At 53.3% G+C, this 25,815-nt stretch overlaps 1 protein-coding gene across 5 annotated transcripts; it reads left to right on the top strand.

Moving 5' to 3' along the window:
- The first annotated feature begins 4,177 nt into the window (after window positions 1-4,177).
- On the top strand, window positions 4,178-25,538 carry EML2 (EMAP like 2). 5 transcript variants are annotated; one of them, XM_082607166.1, is made up of 21 exons: window positions 4,178-4,476; window positions 4,569-4,692; window positions 4,877-4,981; window positions 6,898-6,926; window positions 7,134-7,263; window positions 11,040-11,189; window positions 11,886-11,955; window positions 12,056-12,166; window positions 13,216-13,311; window positions 14,205-14,339; window positions 15,190-15,289; window positions 17,274-17,428; window positions 17,584-17,709; window positions 19,428-19,559; window positions 21,618-21,685; window positions 21,958-22,046; window positions 22,284-22,381; window positions 22,880-22,967; window positions 23,525-23,620; window positions 24,666-24,796; window positions 25,122-25,538. In XM_082607166.1, exons 1-21 carry the CDS (start codon window positions 4,284-4,286, stop codon window positions 25,245-25,247), a joined length of 2,352 nt encoding a protein of 783 aa, XP_082463292.1. In that variant the 5' UTR covers window positions 4,178-4,283; the 3' UTR covers window positions 25,248-25,538. The 5 variants fall into 5 exon arrangements, 4 of the variants coding, with proteins under 4 accessions (XP_082463292.1, XP_082463293.1, XP_082463295.1 ...); XM_082607167.1 differs by lacking the exon at window positions 17,584-17,709; XR_014292219.1 differs by lacking the exons at window positions 22,284-22,381; window positions 25,122-25,538 and having other exon boundaries at window positions 24,666-24,791.
- The last annotated feature ends 277 nt before the right edge of the window (window positions 25,539-25,815 follow it).

Here is a 25,815-nt window from a genome sequence, read left to right as displayed (position 1 = left end):
GTTGGGTCTTCGTTGCTGCACGCGGGCTTTCTCTAGCTGCGGAGAGCGGGGGCTACTCTTCGTTGCGGTGCGAGGGCTTCTCGTGGCGGTGGCTTCTTTTGTTGCGAGGCTCTAGGTGCGTGGGCTTCAGTAGTTGTGGCATGCAGGCTCCGTAGTTGTGGCTCACAGTCTTTAGAGCACAGGCTCAGTAGTTGTGGCGCGCTGGCTTAGCTGCTCCATGGCATGCGATCTTCCCGGACCAGGGATCGAACCCGTGTCCCCTGCATTGGCAGGCGGATTCTCAACCACTGCGCCACCAGGAAAGTCCCAAAATTTTCAAATGAATGAAAGAAGTAGGCACGATATGACCCCCCACTTTCCAGCTGTGGAAACTGAGGCTCAAGGTCACAATCAGAAACTGGTGGAGTCAGGATTCAAACCCAGGCCAACTTGGTTCCAAAGCCCTGGGCTTCCAAGGCCTGCTTGTGTCCAGAGGCAAATCTCTTCTGCTTTAGGCTCACTTCCCACCGCTATAAAGCATGTTCTGGGTCATTTCTAGGTGCTGACCCTCAATGGAGACTTGGAGAAGGTGGTCCAGTATTCTTTAAGTCCATTGTCAGCTTTTCTACCCTCCCCTCTCCCCCCCACTTCGGAGCCGCCTCCGACTGACACCGCCAGCCATCCAGGCATCACAGCTGGGCCTTTGTCAAAACCCGGACTGGATAATAAGGTTGTGGGAGATGAACGCTGTAGGGGAAGAGCTAAGGGCCTGGGGCGGCCAATAGGAAAGTGGAAGGAAAGGTTAGGGAGGGACTAACAGACGTGGGTGTAGGGGTATAAACTTAAGGGGCGGAGCCAATCCTATCAGGAGGCCGAGTCAAGGGCTCTGGGCCAAGCACCATCGCCCTGAGATGCTTAGGGGGCGGTGCCAAAAGCTCTGGGGGCAGGAATAGAACTTTAAGTCCCCCCTCAGGATTCTGGGGGTGGAGCTAAGAGCCCTGGGGGCGGGCGTAGATAGAATAAACAAGAGTTCTAAGAAATGAGCTAGAATAAGAGTTCCAGGGCGGAGCTAGTGGATATCTGGGCGGATTTGAGACTCTAGGGTCAGGCTCTTGTCTTGCAAGGTGGCTTCTCGAAAATCCAGTAAAAGATTAGGGAGGTTTGCAGCGTGTGGGGTGTCTTCTTCCACCCTATCTTCCTCTAAGAGCCGGGGGCTATGCTTCGGGCTGAAAATCAGAGAAGGCCCTGCCCCTTCCAAACCTTCTGTACCCCTATTGGTGGAGGGGGCCTGCGCGACAGGCTCCCATTGGTCCTGAACAGGCGGGGGTGTCTAGAGAGAATACGCGCCTGTTGTGGGCGGGACCAGACAGTACCGAGGGGGATCTCGGGTCAGCCAATCCCGGCCCGAAGATTGTGTTGGGGGGCCTGGCAGGGGGTGTTCCGACCCCCCCCCTTTCTGGGCATCCTGGGGGATGACCCCGGTGCCAGGCCCGGCGTCGGCCGCCTGATGCCGGGCGGGCCGAGCCGGGGATGCTGGAACGAAGGGCGTTGCTATGGCAACGGGAGGCAGGACCTGGGGGGGGAGCCCAGGCCCGAGCTGGGGCCGGGGGGGGCTGGCGGTGGCTGTGGCGGGGCGATGGCGGAGCGCGGCCCGGCCTTCTGCGGCCTCTACGACACGTCCTCCCTGCTTCAATACTGCAACGGTGAGACCCCTCCTCAGTTCCCACCCTGGCCCCGCCCAGGGCTGGACCTATCTCCTCCTGCCCCAACCTCCTCCTTCCAAGTCCCCATCCTGGCCCCTTGCTGAAGATTCCCCTTTCTCCCCTAGCAGGACCCTGACCCCAGAGCAAGCTCCCTGATCCCCAAAGCCCTGATCCCAGTCCCCCACCCTCTTCAACCCTCCCCTTTTTCGGAGGTGGCTGAACTGAGAGAAAGGAGCAGAACCTCAGGAGCTTGGGGCAGGAGCGGGGGAGGCCTGGAGGTCTGGAACTCTGCCTTCCCTATCCCCTCTCAATCCTCTGGGACCCTCCCCCTTCTCCCTAGCAGAGGGACAGATTAGGGGGAGAGTGGGATTTGGTGTTGGCTTGTGGGCTGGATGTGGGACTGGGTAGGATGACCAGAGGACTTTGCTTCGACTATACCCCCCAAATCCTCAGGCCCCGCCCCTCCCACCCATTAGAACTCATCCCTTCTCCCTAGACAAATGGGTACGATACAAGAAGGGTCGCTGTGGGTGTCAGGCCCAGATGAGGGAAGCTGGAGGCAGAGGGGAGGAGGGAGGGATGGGAGAAGTGGGAAGTGGGGGCTGGTTTCCGGGCAAAAGTGCTGAAGGTGGGGGAATGGTCAGGAGAGAGCAGAGAGGACTTGAGTCATGGTGGGTGGGGGGTGGGCAGGCCAAGGCCTCAGAATGCAGCTGGCTCTCTGGATGGGGGTTGAAGGGCCAAGGTGAAAGCTCCCCCATTTCACTCAGGGGCCCTGAGAAGGAACTATCTTCCATTTGGAGGCTCACTCCCCTGGGCACACACCCCAGTGTCAGGGACCACTTCAGTTGGCAGAGCTCCAGAATGCTTATTTTGTCTCCTCTGCCCCTCTAAGAGGCAGGCTGACAGGGTGCCTGAGCCTGGGGTCATGTGCCTGTTCTGCTGCTGAAAGGCTGTGTGTCCATGCACGAGCAACTTCATCTCTCTAGGTCTCAGTGCCCCTCCACCTTCTTGCCCCTCAAATGGGTATAATACTGCAGCTTCTAGAGTTGCTGGGTACCATAAGAGCGGTTAATTATATTCTGGATTTACTGAGCACATAACCAGAGCCAGGTGAGGTGCTAAGTGTTTTGCATGAAGAGTGCCTGCCACGTGTAAGCTCCCTGTAACAGATCTCATTTGGGGGGGGTAGTATTATTAATGGTAGGTAAGAGGGGTCTTGGCCTAAGGAGGTGACCAGGCCCTCCTGCACCTCACCTATTGGCTGTTTGACCTTTGGTGATCTCTGCACACTCCCCAACCTCCGTCCTTAGTTTCCTCTTTTGCAAAACGTCTTGCCAACGGGACCCTGATTCCTCCTCTTATGAGTTCCAAGTCCTGACAGCTCTCTCCCTCAGACCTCGGGAGGCCCCCACCTTCCAATGCAGGTCCAGGCACCCGACCAGAGAGGAGCTGGGTGGGGGGCAGGGCGGGCAAGGCCAGGCAGGCGATTGGGCTGCGGAGGTGGGGGGGAGGGAGGGAAGGGATAGACGGCTGCACTGCGGAGCCCAGCGGACGGGCGGGGCGGCCTACGGACAGGGGATGGCAGGTGCTACTTCCACGCCCGGTTCCTGTTAATGGTACCACCCTTACTTCTACCCGACTGGGAGCCAGGGCTTTCTTGGTTGTTGCCAGCAATGAGTCTGGGTATGAGTAGTCTGGGAGGGAGGGGGAGGGGGGTACCACCTTGGTCCTCTGCCCCTCCCACTTCGGGAAAAATGGGCGGGGTGGGGGGGGGCCCCCGCGGGAGATGGAGGAGTTATTCGGTTGCACCCATGGCCTAGAGGGGAGAGGGAGAGCCGAATCAGGGGCATGGGGTACATAAGCCAAATAAAGGAGGGGAATAGAGGGGAGAAGCTCGGGTCAGGGAAGAGAGCTTGGGTGTCAGATCCCCGCGGGTATCTCCCTTCCGTGGGTCTCGGGTCTTGGATGCGCTGCCTGCAACTCCCAAATCTGCCGTCAGGGGCCGCAGAAACTCTGTCCTTGCAGCAGGCTCGTGTGTCAAACCCCTTGGTGAGGAGGGAATGAGAAGGCGAGGGACCAGGCACGACCTTTTTGGCTTGGAAAGTCTTAGAAACAGAGAGGGAATGTTAGTACCCGCGATAAAATCTTGATATTTGTCAGAGAGTATTGGGAATCAATTCTAGAATGTTGGTGTAACTAGGGAAAAGTTGGTGTCGTCCTTAAAATGTTGATATGACTCAAATGTATTTAGCATCTTAGTCATAGAATCTTAAAACCAGAGTCGAGAGGCTCTTGATTCGTAGACTCTTAGAAGGTTAGAGAGGAAGGGACTTCCCTAAGGTCACGCCTCCAGGGCACTGCATCAGAGAGGAGTGTGCGGACAAGGGCTGAGAGCTGTGGGGATTTCCTTCCCCTTTTCTTGGCCCACATCCAAGCGTCCCAGCCCCAGGTTACTGGAGAGGAAGGGGGCGTGGCTAGCCCCAGGCTTAGACCAGGGAAGGCTGGAGGGACATCTCACCTCGGGCGTTGTAGCTCCTGGGTGGCCCCCCGCAGCCAGCGCTCCCTTGCCTTCCAGATGACAATTTGTCGGGCACGAGCGGGATGGAGGTGGACGACCGCGTGTCGGCGCTGGAGCAGCGGCTGCAGCTGCAGGAAGACGAGCTGGCGGTCCTAAAGGCCGCGCTGGCTGACGCGCTGCGTCGCCTGCGGGCATGCGAGGAGCAAGGCGCTGCTCTGCGCGCGCGGGGCACCCCCAAGGGCCGGGCGCCTCCGCGCCTAGGCACCACAGCCTCGGGTATCTTCACTAAACTGGAGGGGTGAGATGGGAGGGACTGGGGCCAGGACCTCACACTCACCCCCTTCTGTCCTCTAACCCCATTCCTCTAGTGTGTCAGCTCTTGAAAGGCCTTCCCACCAGGACGCCCCTCAATGGCTCGGGACCCCCGCGGCGCGTGGGCGGCTATGCCACGTCCCCATCCTCCCCCAAAAAGGAGGCGACCTCCGGGCGCAGGTAAGTCACGGAAGCCAGGATCCCCAGTTTCCTCCAAGACCTCAGAGGCTGTTTATATGGAAACGGATGGACTCATATGTCCGAACACCAGCCGTGGAAGGTCCGGGGAAGTTCTTGCCCGCCTCCGGCTCTCGCCTGCTGGCCTCGCGGGCTCTGCCCCTACCTACGTGCTCTCTATTCGCAGTGCCCGCCGCTACTTGTCACCAGAGCGCCTCGCCTCAGTGCGCCGCGAGGACCCCCGCAGCCGCACCACATCCTCTAGCAGCAATTGTAGCGCCAAAAAGGACGGGTAGGTGTCTGAAGCGGGGTCGTGAGCCAACGGGTGGGGCCCGGACCCCAGTTAGGCTTGGGAAAGGATGGGGAATTTAGGGTGATGCCCCAGGCCGCGAGTTGATAACCTAAAGCGCGGTCGTCTAGCTCAGAATGCGGAAACAGTGCCGGAGGCTCGGAGAGACCAGTCTTGAGACAGCGTGGTTGAACTGGGAGGCATGGAAACGCGGAGCCAACATGGAGGGGCGTGGTCAAAGCATTAAGGGGCTGGACTAGAACATAGGAGACGTGGATGATTAGCGTCTCTTGGATGAGCCGGAGTAGAAGTTAGGGAGGAGCCAGGTTTGTGGGCGCGGCTATTAAGGTAAAGGGGAGAATCCCCAGTGAGTCTCAGAGATGTAGCCAGGGCAGGACCCTCAGAGGAGTTTCTGCAGGAAATGGGGTAATCAGAGGGAGGGAAGTGATTGGAACTTGAGGGTGTGGCCAGAGGGTTAGCCAGGGCAGAATCAGAACCTGGGGTGGGGGTAATGGGCTAAGACCAGGTGCCGTAGTGTCCGATGCAAGAAGCTGGGCAGAGGGGAGCCTGAGGCGCTGCCAGGTGGAAATGGGCGTGGTTTGAAGGTTGGGCGTGGTCATATGTGGGCGTGGGCAGATATCAGTAGGCTTGAAGGGACTCTAGGTGAAAGTGGTCATGGTCTGAAGTTTGACCGGACCTGAGGAGGGTAGGCAATTCCATGGGGAGCTGTCAGTTCGGGAGCAGGATCGGAAGGAGAGGTGTGTGTGATCAGAATGTTGGGCGTGGTCAAGCTCCCAGAGCCCGGGCTACACTGAAGGTCTGGGCGGTGTAGAAACCTGAGGGTGGAGTCCTGATGCAGTGGGCGTGGTCAGGGCTTGGCGGGGCCGGACTAAGGCAGGACCAGACTAAGGCAGGACCAGAGTCAAATATCACACATTTCAACCTCACTGAAATAATGGCAAACACGTACAGAAGCTATGTGCCAGGCACCACGCAAGGCATGTTACATGAATTAACTAATTTAAGCTTCGCAATCACCCGGGAGGTATGTATTTTTATCCCCAATTTAAAAGTGAAGAAATCGAGGCAAGAGGTTTGGCAACTTGTCCACACTGCTAGGAACTGGCAGAGCTGGGGTTTGAACTCAGGCAGACACGTCCCCGAGTCCATGTTCTCAAAAAACACTCTCCCTCCCCCCAAAAAAGAGCCTGGTATCAGGACCCCACAGCCAGGGACCTGAGACCCAGTGTGACCCTCCAGCTACGGGGTTGGCAGTGGAGGGCGGGGCAGGGCGCGGCGGCGTGGGCGCCTCCCAGGGCCGGAAGCGGCGGAGCCGGTCCCGGCTCCACCCCCGGCCCCGAAGCTTCGCCAGCCGCCGCCATGAGTAGCTTTGGAGCTGGGTGAGACTCTCTCGCACACCCCCCTCCTGCTCGCGCTACCGGCACCTGGATCCCAGGTTTCCCCCTTCTCCGGGGACCCAGACCCGCGGGCAGCACCTCCTTCCGTCAGCAAAGGGAGTTGGAGACACGCCCCTTCCCTTAAACCCTCACCTCTTCCCTTTCTGCTTGAAGTCTGGGGCTCTGTGGGACTGGGGGTGGGGAGCGTTGGGAACCGTGCTGATTAGGTGGGAGGGGTACCTTGTGACGCTCCTCTTCCAGGATCGCGTCCCTGCCACTTCGTGCTGTTTGATCTTTGGCGATCACTGCCTCTCTGGGCCTGTGTCTTAGGCTCTGCAAGATCAACCGAGCAAAGCACACGGCCTGCAGAGAGGCAGCGCTCCGCTCCTTACTCGGCCCCCATTTTTCATCAAAGACCTCCGGGGAGCACTGGGGTGGGGAAGTGGTTTCTCCAATTTCTGACTTGCCTGCTAATTAGGGCTTTCTTTCTTTCCTTTTCTTTTCTTTTCCCTTTCCTGACAGCAAAACCAAAGAAGTTATCTTCAGCATGGGTAAGTAGGGAGAATGGGAGGGGCTTCCTGGGGTGAGAAGCCAGAGCTGGAGGTCAGGTAGCCTGGCTACTGGCTGGGCCTTTGCCTCTTTGGCCACATTTTCCCAAACTCTTTTAATTAAAAAAGTAAAAAAATGAAGTCGGAAGGGGAAAGGAAATAGGGTTGGGGGCTGGTGTTAGCACCTGACCTCTGGGGGTGTTCTGGCAGAGGAGGGCTCCGTGAAAATGTTCCTGAGGGGCCGCCCTGTGCCCATGCTGATCCCTGATGAGCTGGCACCAAGCTACAGCCTGGATACACGCTCCGAGCTGCCTTCCCGCCGTCTCAAGCTGGACTGGGTGTATCCTTTTGCTTTAATCTCTTCCTCCCACTTCTCCCAACCCGCCCGCCCCCAGCCCCCAGCCTAGAAGGGACCAGAGCCTTTCTGGTGTGGGACTTCAGCTGGAGGGAGAGTTTGTACTGAAGGTGGCACTTTCCAGGCCTCTGTGGCTTTAGGGGTCAGGAAGAGCTGGAGTCTGGAGGGAGCAGAGGAAGGCGGGTTAGCTGACATGACCTTTTATGATTCATTCAAGGAGCAAATGTTTGCTGAGCGCCCTCCATCTGTCAGATCCTCTTCTACATGTGGGCTGTGTTTCCTGAGCTCACCTTCTAAAGTGGGGGAGACCGAAGACAGTGATTCAATAAATAAGATAATTTCAGTTAAGTAATAAATGCTGGGAATACAGTAAACTAAGCTCAAGTGAGAGGAGTAACTGGGTTTCTCTGAGGAGAGGGCATTTGAGCTGAGAATCGAACATTCAGGGGCGAGCCTAGGAAGAACAGAGGGCACGGCAGGTCGAAGGGCTCTGCGATCAGAGTGAGCTTGGTGTATTTGAGAAATGGAAGAAGTTGATAATGGTTAAGAACCCTGTCTTTGGAGCCTGGCAGAAATGGGTTGAAACCCCAGCCCAGCCTCTGGCTGGCTACGTGACCCTGGACAATTCACCTTGCCATTCTGTGCCTCAGTTGCCTCCCCTGAAAAATGGGTGTCATGATCTCAGATTCATAAGGCTGTGAAACAATGTGCTCATCATATGGGCCTCATAAACAGAGATTGATTAAAATAATAACTAATCATTATTGAGCACTTATTATATGCCAGGCACTGTTCAAAGCTCTTTCAAGTATAAATACGTTGAATAACATGATCCTTCTCTTTTGTAGGATTGAGAATATATTTTTACAACAAGTGGCCTCCGAGAGCTCTCTGAGGCCTGCAGGTTGGGAATTATTACCCTTTCTTTCCAGATGAGGAAACTGAGGTCAAGAGAGGGGACCAAGCAGGAAGAAAAACAAATATATTAACGTATATATGTGGAACCTAGAAAAATGGTACAGATGAACAGGTTTGCAGGGCAGAAATAGAGACATAGACATAGAGAACAAACATATGGACACCAAGGGGGGAGGGGGCTGGTGGGATGAATTGGGAGATTGGGATTGACATATATAGACTAATATGTATAAAATAGATAACTAATAAGAACCTGCTGTATAAAAACATAAATAAAATAAAATTCAAAAAAAAAAAAAAAGAGAGGGTATATCAAGCCCTGTTCTAGGGAGTCAGCAGATCTGAGGCAAGAACTCTGATTCTGAGCCCCAGGCTTTTCCCAAAATGCAGACTGGGGCTTGGGAGCAGCATCCTAGGGACCCAGTCCGGGTCCTTCTCTCTTGGCCTTGGTTTCTGCTCTGGAGGAGGGAGGAATGCGGGAGCCCAGAGCCTCTTTAAGGCAGCTGGAAATATTCGCGGGAATCAAAGAACACCATGCTGTCATGTCAAGCTGGGCTTGATAAGTGAGCATCAAAAGAAAAGCAGTTGATACTCTGGTTTCTCTTCAGATAGAATAAATCGTTCGCCTTTTACTAAAAAAAAAAAAAAAGAAAAGAAAAGCAAAAAGCAGTTGAGACAGCAACAGTCAGTACAGGCCTCATTCCCCAGCCCAGAACGGCTGCAGGGTGAAGCAGTTTCTGTGGGATCGGGATACACATATCGACATTCATTCAAATGTTTCCTGAACATTCTGGGGCTGAGGGCTGCGTTCCAACAGTCCCCAAATCACAGTCCAGTGTGGGGACAGAATCCGTGACAATGACAACTCAGGCTGGGATGGGAGAACCCAGAGAAGGCAGCTGACCCAGCCTGGGCATAAGGGAAGGCTTCTCAGAGGAGGAGTTGTAGAAGAGAACAAAACAGCCCAGTCTTGTCCACTGTGGAACTGATAGTCTCATTAAGGAACAGGTGACGTTAGCAAATTGATCAGATAAGTGGGATGAGTCTAGCGGAGGAAGTGAGCCTGAGGCTTGATCTGGGGACAGGGAAGCTGAGAAGGGTGGCAGGTAACGTGTACTAGGTAAAGGGAAAGGTTAGTGCCAAGACCTGGGTGACAGTAGTGATCTTAGTGTTTTGAGAAACTCCAAGGTCAGAGAGCAAAGGAGGGCAGAAGCCCTGCTAAGGCCAGGGAGGGGCAAACCAGGCCAGTGGAGGAGCTTGGGCTTTCTCTTAGGGGAACTGGGGAGCCACAGAAAGTTCCGAACAGAGGAGGGTCACACTCCTTCAACAAATATTGAACTCATATGTCTGCTGTGTACCAGGCCCTGAGCTGGGCACAAGGGGTACATCAGTAAACAAAATGGACAGAGGTCCCTGCCCTCTTGGAGCAGACACTGTAGTTTGGGAGACACAAAATAAATTAAACAGATAACGTGTGGGATGCTGACGAATGTACTGCAGGAATATGAAGAGGGAGGGGGATGGGGGCAGTTGAGGGTGTGTGAGTTTGCAGCTTTTTTGTTTCTTTGTGTTTGGCCGTGGCTCGACTTGTGGGATCTTAGTTCCCCAGCCAAGTATCGAGCCCAGGCCCCGGAAGTGAAAGCGCTGAGTCCTAACCACTGGACTGCCAGGGAATTCCAGTTTGCAGTTTTAACTAGCTGGGAACTATTTGGGAGAGACTTGGGAAGCCCTCTCCAAGGAGCTGACAGTTGAGTAGAGACCTGAAGGAGGTGCAGAAGCCATGGAGAGATGAGGAGGAGGAGTATTCAGGTGGCGGGAAAAGCAAAGGCCCTGAGGTGACTAGAGCTGAACAGGTGTGAGGGGAGTGAGGAATCAGGGCCCAGATCAGGCCAAGCCTCTTGCCTGGGCTTTCATAAGGATTTTTTTTTTTTTTTTTTTTGATATTTATTTATTTATTTATTTGGGTGCAACGGATCTTAGTTGCAACACGCAGGCTTCTCTCTAGTTGTGGCATGCGGGCTCAGTTGCAGTGTGCAGGCTTAGTTGCCCTGTGGCATGTGGGATCTTAGTTCCCCGACCAGGAATCGAACTCACGTCCCCTGCATTAGATGGCGGATTCTTAACCACTGGAACACCAGGGAAGCCCCCAAGATTTTGACTTTTGCTCTGAGATGAGAAGGTTCTGAGCAGAGGATGGATGTGAATTGACTTATAGTGTTAACAAATTTTAACAGGATCCCTCTGTGGGGAGGAGGGTAGAGAGAAGGTTATATTAGTTTCCTGTGCTGTTAAAACAAATTACCACAAACTTGGTGGCTTAAAACAACAGAAAATCTCACAGTTTCTGGAGGCCAGAAGTCCCCAGTCAAGGTGTCAGCAGGGCCGTGGTCCCTCCAGAGGCTCTGGGGGTAGAATTTGTCCCCTGTCTGTCTCCTAGCTTTTGGTGGCTACTGGCAACCCTTGGGGTTCTTTGGCTTATAGTTGCTTTACGCCAATCTCTGTCTTCACACCGCCTTCTCCCACCCTGTGTCTGTGTCTTTTCTTCTCTGTCCCTTATGAGGCCACTTGTCGCTGGAGTTAGGGCCCATCCAGATAATCCAGGATGATCTCGTCTTGAGATCCTTAATTACATCTGCAAAGACTCCTTTTCCAAGGAAGGTCACCTTCACACTTCCCAGGGGTTAATATTTTGGTGGACATATTTTTGGGGGATACCATCATTCAACCTCCCACAGGGGTAAGAGTGGAAACAGGAAAGCCTAGCTCTGATGACCTTCATCTGGGAGTCAGTCAGCAGATGCAATGCAAAACAGGCTCTTTAACCGGCCCCTGGGCACCTCCAGCTATGGCTACCGCGGCCGAGACTGCCGGGCCAACCTTTACCTGCTGCCCACAGGGGAGATAGTGTACTTCGTGGCCTCTGTGGCTGTGCTGTACAGTGTGGAAGAGCAGAGGCAGCGGCACTACCTGGGACACAATGATGACATCAAGTGGTGAGGCCTGGGAGGAGGATGCCAAGTATTTCCTGCTTGGGCCACTCTTAGGGGAGGTGGGTGGGGCCAGGCCTTCCGGGGCCAGCAGGCTGAATTCGGGGGAAAAAAATGTGGATTGATTATCAATACTTAAAATGTCGGTGAATTCGCTCAGATGCCTGAATTTTTCACTTCTTTTGAAAACTTCCAGTGGGCACCCCAGACAGCCCCACAGTGTGTTGGAGCCCCGTGGTGACAGCCCCTTTATTTTTTATTTTTTTATATTTGGCCTCACCGCACAGCATGTGGGATCTTAGTTCCCCAACCAGGGATCGAACCCGTGCCCCCTGCAGTGGAAGCGTGGAGTCTTAACCACTGGACCGCCAAGGAAGTCCCTTTTATTTTATTTTATTTTTTTTGGACAGCCCTTTTAAATGGGTGTGTTCTCCTGGCCATTTGTGGTACAGGCTTGGGCCCTCTGGGCACCTGAGTTAGAGACCGCAGGCCTGAGTCCTGCTTCTGAGCCAGGGTGCCCAGAGAGTATCCCCTTATTGCTACTGAAGAACTGAATCAGGGTTTATTGACTAAGTAACTCATTCAACCAAACGGTGGAATGAATAATCAGGCATCGCGACTGTGGCTTGCTGTGGGAGGGGTCCTGGCCTGTTGCGAGCACCCCCCTGCTGAGCCCTGTCCATCTGCCTTCTCTCTCCTCAGCCTGGCTGTCCACCCTGATATGGTCACCATCGCCACTGGACAGGTGGCAGGCACCACTAAGGAGGGGAAGGTAACAGAGTGGAGGGGGCAGGACCTGGAGACTGGGATGGAGTTGTGGGTGGGTCAGGAAGCTGGGCCCCCCAGGTAACCGGCCTCCCTCTTTCCTGCAGCCGCTGCCGCCCCACGTGCGCGTCTGGGACTCCGTTTCCCTCTCCACCTTACACGTACTGGGCCTGGGGGTGTTTGACAGAGCTGTGTGCTGTGTGGGCTTTTCCAAATCTGTAAGTCCTGTGCCATCCCTCGCCTGCCCCGGGTGCCCCTTGAGGCTGGAGGCCATGGCGTCATCATGGCCTCACAGGTGCTGGCCACGCCCCCTGGCCCTCCGGGCTGCGTGCCCACATGTGGGGCCTCACCGGCCTGCTCTATTAGCCCTTAGGAGGGGACCATAGGTCTTGATTGCTCCACAGAGAAACTCCTCAGTGATCCTTTGTAGATCAGTTAACGCTTTCTGCATTATTTTTTCTCACCACCTTTCGTTCTGGAAGGGTCCTTATCCCTTAGGCATTTTAAGCCCTGTGTCTAGGGCAGCCCTGGCTCCTGGTACCATCCTAAATGGGTGTTGGCAGGTATGGAGGAGATAAGCACAGAAATCGAGAGTTAGCCTTTAGGAATTTGTACAGCAATTTGACATTCACACAACATCCAAGTGTGTGGGGGGGGCTTTTTTTTTTTTAATCATATTTTACATTTTTTACTGTATTTTACCTGAGTATTGGCTGCAATGGATCGGGGACTAAAAAACAACCTGTCATCCCATAGACAGTTTAAGAACTTCACGGATTTTCTGAGACCTGAGGAGACACTTGAGAACTTTGGGGAAATAAAGCTATTTTGTTGCCAAAATGTGGGGGAAAGGAAAACTTTGCAAAATCAAAACTAACCTGCGCTTAATGACAGGTATAAAAAAGCAACATCGTCCTGACTTTATTAACTGTTTAACTTCACAGCCCTAAAAGTCATTCCATAGGAAAATGCAGATTAGAGGCTCTCAGTAAGAATTCCTGACCGCGGGCTACTTGCAGAGAAATTGTAGCTGAGGGGAAATTAGAGGAAGTTCTTAGGGACGAGTCATTTCAAAAGGAAAATTATAAACAGCCTTTAAAATGTGTGTGGCCCTGGACAGGGAGTATATTTTCATGTGTTTCACATGACTTGGGTCAGGGCCTTTGAAACAGGCCTGAGTAGCTAATGCCCCAGTGGGCAAGGTGTTGGAGGGAGGGGGTGGATCCTGACCCGCCTGCCCCTCCCCCATCCTCTCTCCTCTTCCTAGAATGGGGGCAACCTCCTCTGTGCGGTAGATGACTCCAACGATCACATGCTTTCTGTTTGGGACTGGGCCAAGGAGACCAAGGTGGTAGATGGCAAGGTGAGGTAACCCTTCTTATCCCCTCTCCTTGGGGTCTCCCTGTGGGATTGGCCAGATCTCAGTGTTCACAAGTCTGGAATCAGACTCATGTTGAAGTCCTGGCTTTGCCGTTTGCTGGCTGTGTGACTTCGGGCAAGTGGCTTGCCCTCTTGGAGCTTCAGTTGCCTCATCTATAAAATGGGGATAATGGTAGCATCTTCCTTGTAGGGAAAATTTGGCTTTGATGTTGGCATATGGGGTGGGCAAACCAGGCCCAACAGGAGGATCAGTACAAGGTGGCTGCTGGTTCTGCTGTCCTGCGATGTCCAAGACAGACCCTGACTTTGCATCTCCGGGGGATAACCTGCTTTACAGATGAGGAACCTGAGGCATGGTAGAGGGGAGAGCTACTTGCCCAAGGTCACGTGCTCATTCTGGGCTGGGGGCAAGAGACCTAGGATTGGGGCCCATGGTTTGGTGAAAGAGAAGTAGTTGAGAGGCTGGGCTCTCAGTGACTTGATTCTGGACACAACCTGGCTGTGTGTCCTTAGGCAAGTGAATTCCCCTCTCTGAGCCTCACTTCGTCATCTATAATGGGAGGTGCTAATGAGCCTTACCTTACAGGGTGCTATGGGGTTAAATGAGTTGATGGATGTTAAGTGCTTGGCACAGAGCTTGGTACAAAGTAAGGGCTCTCCTTGTGCCTGCCATTATGTTGATGAAGAAAACAATAACGCTTCACTGGCTCGCCCTGCTTCCTGTACTTTAGTTTGCCCGTAAAGGAGAGGTACAAGCAAGTTGGGTGTGCAAGTGCACAACCCACACAGCTGTATAGGGCAGTCTTTCCTGGGTTGGGTATCGTGGTCCTGATGGCTTTGAGGTCCTCATTCAGAATCTCCCCCCACCCCCTAAAGTGCTCCAGTGAGGCCGTGCTGGTGGCCACCTTCCACCCCACAGACCCCACCGTGCTCATCACCTGCGGGAAATCCCACATCTACTTCTGGAACCTAGAAGGGGGCGGCCTGAGCAAACGGCAGGGCCTCTTTGAGGTGAGTGCCAGGGGTACTGGGACAGGCTGGCCCTGAAGGAGGCTGGCAGGGACACCCAGGCAGACAAGAAGATACCCCAGGGGCTGGAGGTTGTAGGGATGCTGAGATATTGCCTGCTGGGGCCTCAGTTCCCTTATCCATACCAGCGGGGTGATCCTCCTTAACTCTGAAGTTGTGAGGATTCAGTGGGATGAAGAGTATAGCGACTCCTAGCAGATAGTGGATGCTCAATAAATGGGTTGCTGCGGTTGTCAATATTCTGGATAAACAGAGGTCAGAGGCTGACTGGCCGAGAGAGACAGAGAAACAGCAGGAAGCACAGGGCCTGGGAGAGAAGATGCAGGCACACCTCTGACAGGGCTCCTTTGCCTTTGGTGAGAGTTGGGGCTTCTACCCCAAAAGGGGAGGCCCTGAGAACACCAGGCTCAGGTGGAGATGAAGATGGAGATATTGAGATGAGAAGAGGGTGGGGCGGGGCAGGGTGGGGGACCTAGAGACAGACAGAAGAGGGGGCGGGAGGGAAGGAGAGGAGAGGGGCAGGCGCAGAGAGGGGGAGACCAAGGCACAGAGAGAGGAATCCAAGCGGAAGACAGCAGGGGATCGAAGGACAGAGACTGGGACAGAAGTCAGGGAGGAGGGAGGAGGGAGGAAGGGGGTCCAGGGTGGGAAAGGGAGACAGTGTGGTCTCCAATCCACGGAGGTGGATTGGAGATGAGGACGCTCCACACAGGGCCGCTGCCCAAAGTACGGAGGGCATCCCCTGGACCATTGTCCTGGGTAATGGGTGAGCTCTGGGAGGCCTCCCGGCTTCAGCGACCCTCTGACACCTTCCGCTTCTCTCCCACCTTAGAAACACGAGAAACCGAAGTACGTGCTGTGTGTGACCTTTTTGGAGGGTGGCGATGTGGTCACCGGGGACTCTGGGGGGAACCTCTATGTCTGGGGCAAAGGTCAGTGTCAGCCCCACCTGTTTGGTTCCCCAACCGAGTCCTCCCTGACTCCCTTTGGCTGTGCGTCCCTTTCTCGGAGCATGCTGATGTGGAATGTACGATACAACAATACGAGTCGTTACTTGTCCAATTCTAACACCTCCATCAAGGCTCAGCTCCAGGATCCCCACCTGCATGAAATCTTCACTTATTCCCTCCCCTTGTCCTCTGCGAATCCCATGGCAGCGATCAAGTTTGAACTATAAATGAATGGGTCAACCCGGTGTGGATGGAGGGATGGACGGAGAGGTGGTTTGTTCCAGAGCAATGAATGAATGAATAAGTCAATGAATGAATGAAGCGTTTGTCCTACCCAGTGAATAGAAGAATGAGTAGATGAATATGCTGTCCTTCTTAATGGGTGGGTGATTAGGTGAGTGAACGATTAAATATATGAACGGTTGTCCCCAGAACGGATGACTGTGTTAATAAATGAGTAGGTCTTTTCTCAGACAGTGGATTACTGTAAAGTTATGAACGAATGAATGAATGAGTTTATTCAGTCATCAAACCACTTCCTGGAACAATCAATTCTTCATGGCGTGTTAATCCATTGGCTGAGGTAACCATTCATCTTGGGGTAGTGGAAGAGGAGTTGGGAGTTGGGCAGGCTTTGGGCTCAGGTCTCAGCAGTGCTGCGTGCTCTCTATGTGGCCTTGGGCGAGTCATCTCCCTTCTGAGACTCAGTTGCCCCATCTGTAAAATGGGTATAATACTCTCTCCCTCATATGGTGGTTTTGAGCTTTTCTTGAGATTAGACAGCTGAGAATAAGCTCTGAATAATTAGCAGTGTGTCTTTCCCAGCAGACTCTAAGCTCTCTGAGGGCAGAGACTTGGTCTGATTGGTTCCCATATCTCCAGTCCCACCACTGGGTCCAGCCTGCAGGGCTACAGGATGTTGGGTGGGTGGGTGGTTAGAAAGATAGGTGGACCAAAGGACGTATGTACACGTGGCACCACTTCTGAGCCTCGAAGGATGGAATTGAAGAGAGTTGCTTTTTCTTCCTCTCCACTTAGTCCCTGCCCCAGCCTCTTCCCTGGTTCCCGGGCCTTCAGTCTTGTCCCCTCCAGTTCAGTTTGTTCTCAGAACCAAATGTAAATCTGACCCTATCCTTCCCCTGCTGAACCCTTCCATTACTACCCAGTTCATATCCCTCAGAACAAGGTCTGGATTCCTCACTGAGGTCTGCAAGGTCCGGATTCCTCAATGAGGCCATGCATGGTCTGGCCGTGCTTTCTCTTGTCCCTTGCATGTTATACTTGGTCACACCAGATTTCTTTAGTTTCCTAAATAGTCCGTGTTCTCTCTGCCTTTTGCACATGTTGTTCCTCCTGCCTGGGACACTTTTCTACTCTCTGTTGTCCTAGCCAGCTCCTACTCAACCTTCAGATCCTTGCTCAGCTGTCCCCTCCTCCAGGAAGCCCTCCCTGGCCCACCAGGCTAGGTGCCCACTCTGGGATCCCACAGTCTCCTGGGTTTCCCCATCCCAGCCCCAACCATGTTGGGTCATCACTGACTGGTAGTAGGTCTGTCTCTGAAACTGGACTGTGATCCCTGTGAGGGTAAGATCCGAGGTTGCCTTCATCAATACCCAGCATCACCCAGCATGAGGCTGGGTCCAGAGTAAATGCTAGTTTAATAATTGTTGACTGAACGGATGAATGAACAGATGGTTAGGTTGACAGATGAGTGGATAGATGGGTGAGTGGGTAGATGGATAGGAAAAAAATGGAAAATGGGTGGATGTTTGGATAGAAGGATGGATTGTTACTTCACATGGTTTATTAGATGGATGATAGGGTATTTGAGTAGATGGGTGGGTGGAAGGCTGGGTAGAAGAAAAGGTGAGTGAATGGCTGGATGTAGGATTGAGTTTGAGGTGTTTTCTGGGGTCGGTATGGGGGAGCTTCCCCATGCTGACCTCTGCCCCTGGCCACCCTGCAGGTGGGAACCGTATTACACAGGCTGTGCTGGGTGTCCACGATGGTGGCGTGTTTGGGCTCTGCGCCCTGCGGGACGGGACGCTGGTGTCAGGAGGGGGCCGCGATCGGCGGGTGATCCTCTGGGGTTCCGACTACAGCAAGCTGCAGGAGGCGGAGGTGAGGGGGAGAGGCTCATGAAGGTGAGGAGACCTCCTCCCGCCCCACTAATACTAGACCCTGCTCTCCCAGCCTGTCTCCCCCACCCCCCAACCCCCCCTCTGCGTGTGTCCTACACTCATCTGCCTGCCCCCCACCCCCCTTTGCCTACCCAGGTCCCCGAGGACTTCGGCCCCGTGCGCACCGTGGCAGAGGGCCGGGGTGACACGCTGTACGTGGGGACCACCCGCAACTCCATCCTGCAGGGCTCTGTCCACACTGGCTTCTCGCTGCTCATCCAGGTGAGCTTTTCTGCACCTGCCCTGCTCCCTCCCCACCCGCCTCTCTAGTCTCCTCTGCACCATTCATTCCTCCTCTCTTCCCACTCCCATTTCACCTCACCTCCCTGCCCCATCCCTTATCCTCTGGCCTGGTGAACACCACTTACCTTCCCTTTAACTGCTCCTGACACATAACCCCGCCCCAGAACACCCCACGGTCCAGCAATGGGTTAACTGGTAGCACAGCAGAGGGGTCCCAGGGCCCTGTTCCAGCTGTGCTGCCCCCTGCTGGTCAGGGTGGTGTCCATTTCTGTAAGTGCCCTGGCAGGTTGTCACACAGGCCTTGAGCCACACACCTCCCAGGTCTCCGGCTACAAGGATCTAGGAAGACCCTCTGAAGTCTTCTCAGATGCGCGTTCCTTCATCTTCGTGGGCCAGAACCCTACCACACATCCAAGTAAAAAACCCTGGCTACTGGGGGAATTCCCTGGCCGTCCAGTGGTTAGAACTTTGCACTTCCACTGCTGGGGGCCTGGGTTCGATCCCTGGTAGTCAGGGAAGATCCTGCAAGCCACATGGTGCGGCCAAAAACAAAAAAAAAACCCTGGGATCGAAGCACAGCCCTGTCACTCACTCGCTGTGTGATATGAGGCAAGTGAATAACCTCTCTGTGCCTCTGTGAACCAGGAGAATAATAGAACTGACTCATGGGGTGTTGTAAGGATTCAATGAGTCAGTTCATGCACAGCATTTAGAATGGTGCCTGGCACAGAACAAGTGCTCAAAGAGTCTTGGCCAAAATTACTCCTTGTTCAGTGCCCCCCCCGCCCCTTCTTTCACTCCTGACATGCATTTTACCTCTTACATGGTAGCTGAGATCCATACAGCAGCTGCCTTTAGATTCCCCCACTCTGGCTCTTGTTTCCATAGAAGAAGATGAGGAAAAACAAGGGCTAGAGGGATTTCCTAGGGGTCCCAAGACCAGAATGGACCTTAAAGACCTCTAATAATAGTATCAATATTATTTAGTATTAATTATATTATTAATATATTACTAGCTTTATATTATTTATTAACATTAATCATTATACTAATATCAATAATTCTGTTGATTATCATTGTTAATTACTTTAATTATATATTAATAGTGTATGTTATCACTACTGATAATAGTCAGCCACTTCCATTTGGTGAGCACTTTGTACCAGCCTCATACACTTTCCATCTATTCACACTTTCCATCCATAATTTAAGTGAGCAGAAAAATGCCATGAGACACATACAGTGATTGGCCCCATTTTACAGAAGATGAAACTGAGGCTCCAAGGAGAAGTCATCTGCCCAGGTGACTGCCACAGTCAATAAGAGAGAGCTACAGTCAGACTCACCAGGCTGAGTACCCTCCATGGGTTCCTACAGCCTGCTGGGCACCATCTGACTCCCAAGGTCAAGCTCCTACTCATCATGTCTCTTGCATCCCATTGTGCACACTGGAAAGCAGAGACCTGGAGGGAGGGGCAACATTTGCCTCGAGCCCCACACTGGGGCAGGGGTCTGCCCAATCACAGCCTCCTCCAGATACACTGGGGAAAGGGTCTTCCCTGGGTCACCTGTGGGGAGAGTGTGTTGCTGGGGCTAGTCCAGCACTTCTTTCTGGCATCAGACTTTGGGGAGGTGGGGGATGCAGAGGAAAGGCCTGGATTGGCAGTCTCCATGCTGTCATCTCTCCTTTCCACCAGGGCCATGTGGAAGAGCTGTGGGGCCTGGCCACACACCCCAGCCAGGGACAATTTGTGACATGTGGTCAGGATAAGTTGGTGCATCTGTGGAGCGTGGGGTCCCACCAGCCCCTGTGGAGTAGGATCATCGAGGTAAGGGGATGGGGGACTTGACACACCATTCTAACAGGACGACTTGTCTCAGTGTGTCAGGGTTCAGTGCATCAAATGGAAGCCACACTTGGTGTCTTTAAGCAGAAGGAGATTTAATGCAGGGAACTGGGTGCTTACGAACTCACTTGGAAGGGCCAGAGGAGTGGGTTCTCGACTGGAAAGAAGCCCAGAACAACACCACAGAACTGACCTGCCAGAGGAGCTGCTGCCTCTGCCACAGTCAGGAAGGTGGGGAGTCAGGAACCACTGAGTTCAAGAAAATGCTGTCATCGTAACTGCAATCCAGGAACCAGGATGCTGTGCTCACTCAAGTGTTGGCTCTAGAGCTACGCTGTCCAATACACGCGGCTATTCAAACTTAAATTAACTTTAAATGTAAGTAGAATTAAAAATTCAGTCTCTCCACTGCACTAGCTACATTCCAAACATGTGGCTAGTGGCCACCATATTGGAAAGTGCAGATAGAGAACATCTCCATTACCGCAGACGGTTCAGTTGGACTGTCTTGCTCTAGAGTGACCCAGTGCTGGCTACATTTACACTGGCCAAAAACAGATACTCTGTGCCCTTGCCTTTCAAGGCTAGTGACTGCTCACCAGCATAGCACGTGCTACTGCTTTCACAGCCCAGCTGATCAGTGGAAGTGGCAGAGCGGGGCCTCCACCTTGTACCTTCCAGAGCCCACAGTAGTGCAACTGATTGTCAGACCCAAATCACAGCCGACCCTAGCTACAAGGGATTCTGGGCAATGTAGTTTTTAAGCTCTCCTGCCTGTGTGGTATGGGACAGTAGAAGGTCAGTCATCATATTCCCCACACCATCCTTTGAGGTTTTGCCCCAGGAATCCAGGGTTACCTATGATCCTGGAACACTTGATGGCCTTTGAATTTCTAGGAGTCAGGGATGGTGTGCCCCGGAAATTATTAGGGCCATGTATAATAATCCTCACTCTGGCTGCCTAATTGAGCACCTACTATATGCCAGGCCCTGTGCTCAGCACAGCAGTTCTCTAGCCAGGGCATAAGAACCACCTGAGTTGTTAGAAACACAGAATCCTGAGCCCCAAGCATGGGAAGTCTGGTTCAGGAGTTCTGAGTTTAGTCCCAGAAATCTGCAATTTATAACAAGAACAAGATCCCTCGGGTTATTCTGATTCGGGCAGTCTGCCCAGCATGCCTGACATTGGCTTAGCACTTTATCCACATCGTCTTTTTAACTGCCCCCCACCCCAACCTCCACAAGGCAGTAGAGATGGATCGCCCAGAAACAGGAAGGTAAAATCAGGAAACAGTCCCAAAAAGGTAAAATCACTTGCCCTTCATAATTACAATCATAGCTGACCTTTATTCAGTGCTTCCTGTAGGCCATCTTACTCAACAGCTTACCATTCTAAGGACTTTACACCTTGCTTATAACAGTCCTGGGGAGTGTGTATTGATGTTCTCCTTTTGGGGCAACCAAGACCACGATGGGGAAAGTTATTTGATGTCACATAACGAGGAAGTGTCAGGGCCACAGTTTCAAACCACGTCTGACTCCATGGTGCTCTGTTGCCTGCAAATCAACCAAATGCCCCCGAAATTTAAAAATTTTGTGCTAGGAGTTAGATAAAGATATGGGGAAACAGGCACTCAGACAAGCCTAATGATAAGTCAATATAATTTTATAATGGAAAGCAAATTGGCATGATATATCAAAAGTCTTAAAAATATGGATAGCCTTTGTCCCAACAATCTCACTAGTAGAAAAGTCCCTAAGGAAATCATCTTGGGTTTATAAAGCTGTGGGAGGTTAAAACAGGAGTGAAAAAGGATCCAGAGTCAACAGTGAAAGGAGGAATATCTTCTGTTCGAGCTGACATGTTAAAGGAAAGGAGAGTGGTTTCCAGAGCATCTGCAGCAGCAGGTTACTGGAGGGCAGCAGAGGGAGGTGAGAGCCCTCATGCCAGGCTGAGAGTTGCCTCTGAGGCTGGGGACATGTGGGCCAGATGGAAGGGGGACCCCAGCTCCCAGCCCTTCCTCTTCTCTCCCTCCTCAGGACCCTGCCCACTCTGCTGGCTTCCACCCCAGTGGCTCTGTCCTGGCCATTGGCACGGTGACTGGCAGGTAAAGCTGATGGGCATTCGGGGAGGGCTTCTCTGCTCCCCCCAGGAACTATCCCTTGATCACCTCCCCCTGCCTTCCCTACTGCCCCAAAGCTTACAGAGAATGATAACTAGGTACCAGCTGTTTACCAGGCCTTGATCTCCCAACATTCCTCTGGAGTCAGCCTCTCTCCCTAATTTTTTCTGGGGTCCTTCCCTCAGGCCCCACAGATTGCCACCCTTCTCTACCAGATCAGCTCACCCCTCCTCTCCCACCATGCCTTCTCCTTAAAGATGGCTGCTGCTGGACACCGAGACCCATGACCTGGTGGCCATCCATACAGATGGGAATGAACAGATCTCAGTGGTCAGCTTCTCTCCAGGTAAGGGCCCGGGGCCGGGGAGGGGACCTTGGAGAGGCCAGGCCTGGGAACTGAAGCTCAGAGTTACTGGCAGGGGGAAGGGGTGGAGTCTGTGTGGCACGGCCTAAGGGCGGGGCCACGCCTGTGGCAGGGATGGAACTTGGGACTACTGAGGAGTCTGGGATAGTGGGGGGCTGAATCTGAGAGAGGAGGGGTGGAGCCTGGGTGCCTCCTCATAGCCCCCTCCCCCTCCCCCAGACGGGGCGTACCTGGCCGTGGGCTCCCACGACAACTTGGTGTACCTGTACACGGTGGACCAGGGCGGCCGCAAGGTCAGCCGCCTGGGCAAGTGCTCGGTGAGTGGGCAGTGGCCCCCAGCCCGCGCCGCCACCCCGTCCAGGGGATACAGAATTAACCAGTTTTCTACCTCAAGGGAGCACAGCTTCAACACTCAACTGACTGCCCTGGTCACATCAAGGAGTTTTAGCCCCGCCCACACATTTACCCTCTCCTGTGTTTCAAGCCCGTCCCTTTGTGTAGCCCCGCCCCTCACGTTCTAAGCACACCCTCTGTGTAGCCCAGCCCCTTGCATTCGAAGCCCGCCCCTCTGTGTCTAGCTCTGCCCACTCGTTCTAAACTCCCCCTTGTGTTCTAAGCCCTATTTGTCTAGCCCCACTCATCACAGTCTGGCCCCGCCCATGATAGTGTGGCCCCGTCCCCACACCCCAAAGGCTTTGTGTATCTTTCCTCGAGACCCCCTGTGTTTTCACCCTACCTTTGTATTTTGCCTTCCACCCATCCTGGTCTGATCCTACCCGCTCCAGCTCTAACTCCACCCCTTCCCTCCCCTGCAGGGCCATTCCAGTTTTATCACCCACCTGGATTGGGCCCAGGACAGCAGCTGCTTCGTCACCAACTCAGGGGACTACGAGATTCTGTACTGTGAGTTCTCTGAAACCCAAAGGCATTCCTCCTTCACCTCTCTATTGCGTGTGCGATTTTCATAGCCTTCCCTGGGTTCTGGAAGGGGAAGCAGGGGCTTCAAGTCCCTTGTCCTCTGGCTGTTTTATTCAGGGGTTGATCTGATTGGCTGGTCTCCTGGCTTCTGGTTTCCTCCCTGGTGGACCCATCTTTTAACCAGTTCCTCCCCCTCCGGGTTGGATGGCTGGGGTACAGGTTTCTAAGCAGATACCCCTGCTCTTGTCTTGAGATGTCACCACCCAGGATCTAGCGCCAGTCTGGAGAGGTAGAATAAGCCAATGGGACCTCAGTGCCCATTGTCTGTGAAATGGATGAATTAAGTCAATAGTTCTTTCCATTTGGTTTTTGGGTTTTGGTTTTCTTGGCCACACCGCACAGCTTGCCGGATCTTAGTTCCCCGACCAGGGATCGAACCCGTGCCCCCTGCAATGGAACCGCAGAGTCCTAATCACTGGACCTCCAGGGAATTCCCAGTAGTTCTTTCTGCTCTGAACACCTCCTCCCATTTTCTGCCCCAGGGGACCCAGCTACCTGTAAGCAGATCATTACTGCAGATGCTGTGAGGAACGTGGAATGGGCCACGGCTACCTGTGTCTTGGGTTTTGGCGTGTTTGGTAAGTTCTGGAATGGGGAAAGTCTTGCTGAGGACAGGAGTTCCAAGAAACATCCCTGACTGGTGGTTTTCACAGTCTCTTATTACCTCTAAGGTGGGAAACTCATTCCTTTAGACATGTGAGCAGCAGTATTTGTATAGAGGAAAGGTTAGGGTGAGGTGACTACTCAGGTCCCTTGGAACTGTAATGAAATGAGACCAATTGGGGGTGTCACCTGGCCCAGGGAGATTCACACAGCCTGTGTCCCAGTCACCCATTCATTCAGGCATTAATGCACTCAACATATACCCCCTGAGCACTTCTGTGCTGAGACCCAGTGGTGACCACGACAGCCCTGACCCTGCCATCATGGGTCTCACAGTCCAGTGGAAGGGAGAGACCTGTCCCCAGACCACCCAGAGTAGACTGGGCTGGGACAAGGAAGTCCAGAGAGGACACCTGGCCCCAGCCTAGGAGGGAGTCAGGGAGGGCTTCCTGGAGGAAGGGACATCCAAACTGGATCTGCAGGATGAGGAGTTAGGTTCTAGGGTGGTGAAGAAGGAAAGCAGTGGCTAGGCAAAGGGAATAATAGCCATGTATAAAAGCCTAGAGGTGACAGAGCTTGGTATTTGGAGAAATGCAAGAAGGCAGGATGGCTAAATCATTGCAGAGTTCAAGGGAAGCACTGATAAGGACAAGGCTGGAGCAGTGTGGGGGACAAGGCAGAGCTTGGGGGTCATGGTGAGAAGCCTGGGCCATGGGAGATTTTTTTTGGGGGGGGGGTGGATCTTAGTTCCCTGACCAGGGATTGAGCCCAGGCCCTTGGCAGTGAGAGCGTGGAGTCCTAACCATTGAACCGCCAGGGAATTCCCCATGGGAGGGCTTTGAGCTATAGAGGGATAGGTTCAGATAAGCATTTCCAAAAGATTATTCCAATTCTCATCCCCGGCTAGAGACAGGCTAGGTGAGAGAAAGGCAGGGAGGCTGGGGCTGGGGCCTACGCGCCTTGGGGGTCCCTGGCCCCAGCTGCCATCTTACCACCAGCCACCCCCAATCTTGTCCGCAGGGATCTGGTCTGAGGGAGCAGATGGTACTGACATCAATGCTGTGGCCCGTTCCCATGATGGGCAGTTGCTGGCTTCAGCTGATGACTTTGGCAAAGTCCACCTGTTTAGCTACCCCTGCTGTCAGCCTCGAGTGAGTCCCTCTGGGGGGCTGGCAGGGTGGAGGTACCAAGCAGCACTGCAGGCAGTATTAAGGCAGCCCCTTCCAGATCCCAGTTTCACCAGCTGTACAAGGAGGGCAGTGGCTTGATCCCAGGGGCCTTTCTTAACGTGAAAGTTGATAAATTACCAAGTCTGTAGTGCTAAAGCTCTGAGCATCTGCATTGTGAGATCTTTGGTTCTTTTCCCTATTAACTCAAGAAATATTTATTGAGCACTTACCAAATGCCTGGGCCCAGGGAATACAGCAGTGGACAAGACAGATGACCTCCTTTCACTTCCTTCTTTCCGTATCACAGGCTCTCAGCCACAAATACGGCGGACACAGCAGCCATGTGACAAATGTGGCCTTCTTGTGGGATGACAGTGTGGCCCTGACCACAGGGGGCAAGGACACCAGCGTGCTGCAGTGGCGGGTGGTCTGAACTGGCGGGTGGGGAGGGTTCCCAGGAACATGGGGCCCAGGTAGAGTCAGGTGGCAGGGTGGGAATTCTATTTTCGGGAGATGTCTATTGCCGAGTAGAGTAATATATACCCAGAGTATGTCTATAGCAAAGGGGGTTATGGGGGTGGGAGGGTGAACTGACAGAAGTCTCTATTTATTGGGGTGGGAAAAGGGGTCACATTGCTTTGGGGGAGCCATTAGGGTGTTTGGTTTGGGGTGTTTTTTAAGTTTATTATTTTATATCATCCAGAAATAAAAACACGTGCACTGAGGTGGAGTCTCGGGGTCTGTGTATATGGTGTGTCCATAGATTGTGTCTATAAGTGTATGTGTATGAGGTGTGTGTGTGGTGTGCATATATTACAGTGTTTGTGATGAGACACCATTATCAGGTCTTTATTCGTCTTTAAGCTTGTCAGAAACCAAGCTTTCTCTAACTTAGGCCAGAGGAGGACTCAATTGATCGACATGGCCAAACAAGGAAGGGCAGTTGTCCCCTCTGGCCTTCAGGGCCATCAAACCAAGGATTTGAGGGCAACCAAGGTACT

Source organism: Mesoplodon mirus (assembly GCF_964341445.2).
Source record: "Mesoplodon mirus genome assembly, chromosome: 19".
In the NCBI taxonomy this organism is placed as follows: Eukaryota; Metazoa; Chordata; class Mammalia; order Artiodactyla; family Ziphiidae; genus Mesoplodon; species Mesoplodon mirus.
Note: the sequence above shows the minus strand (reverse complement) of the source record. Positions and strands in the feature narration are given on the sequence as shown.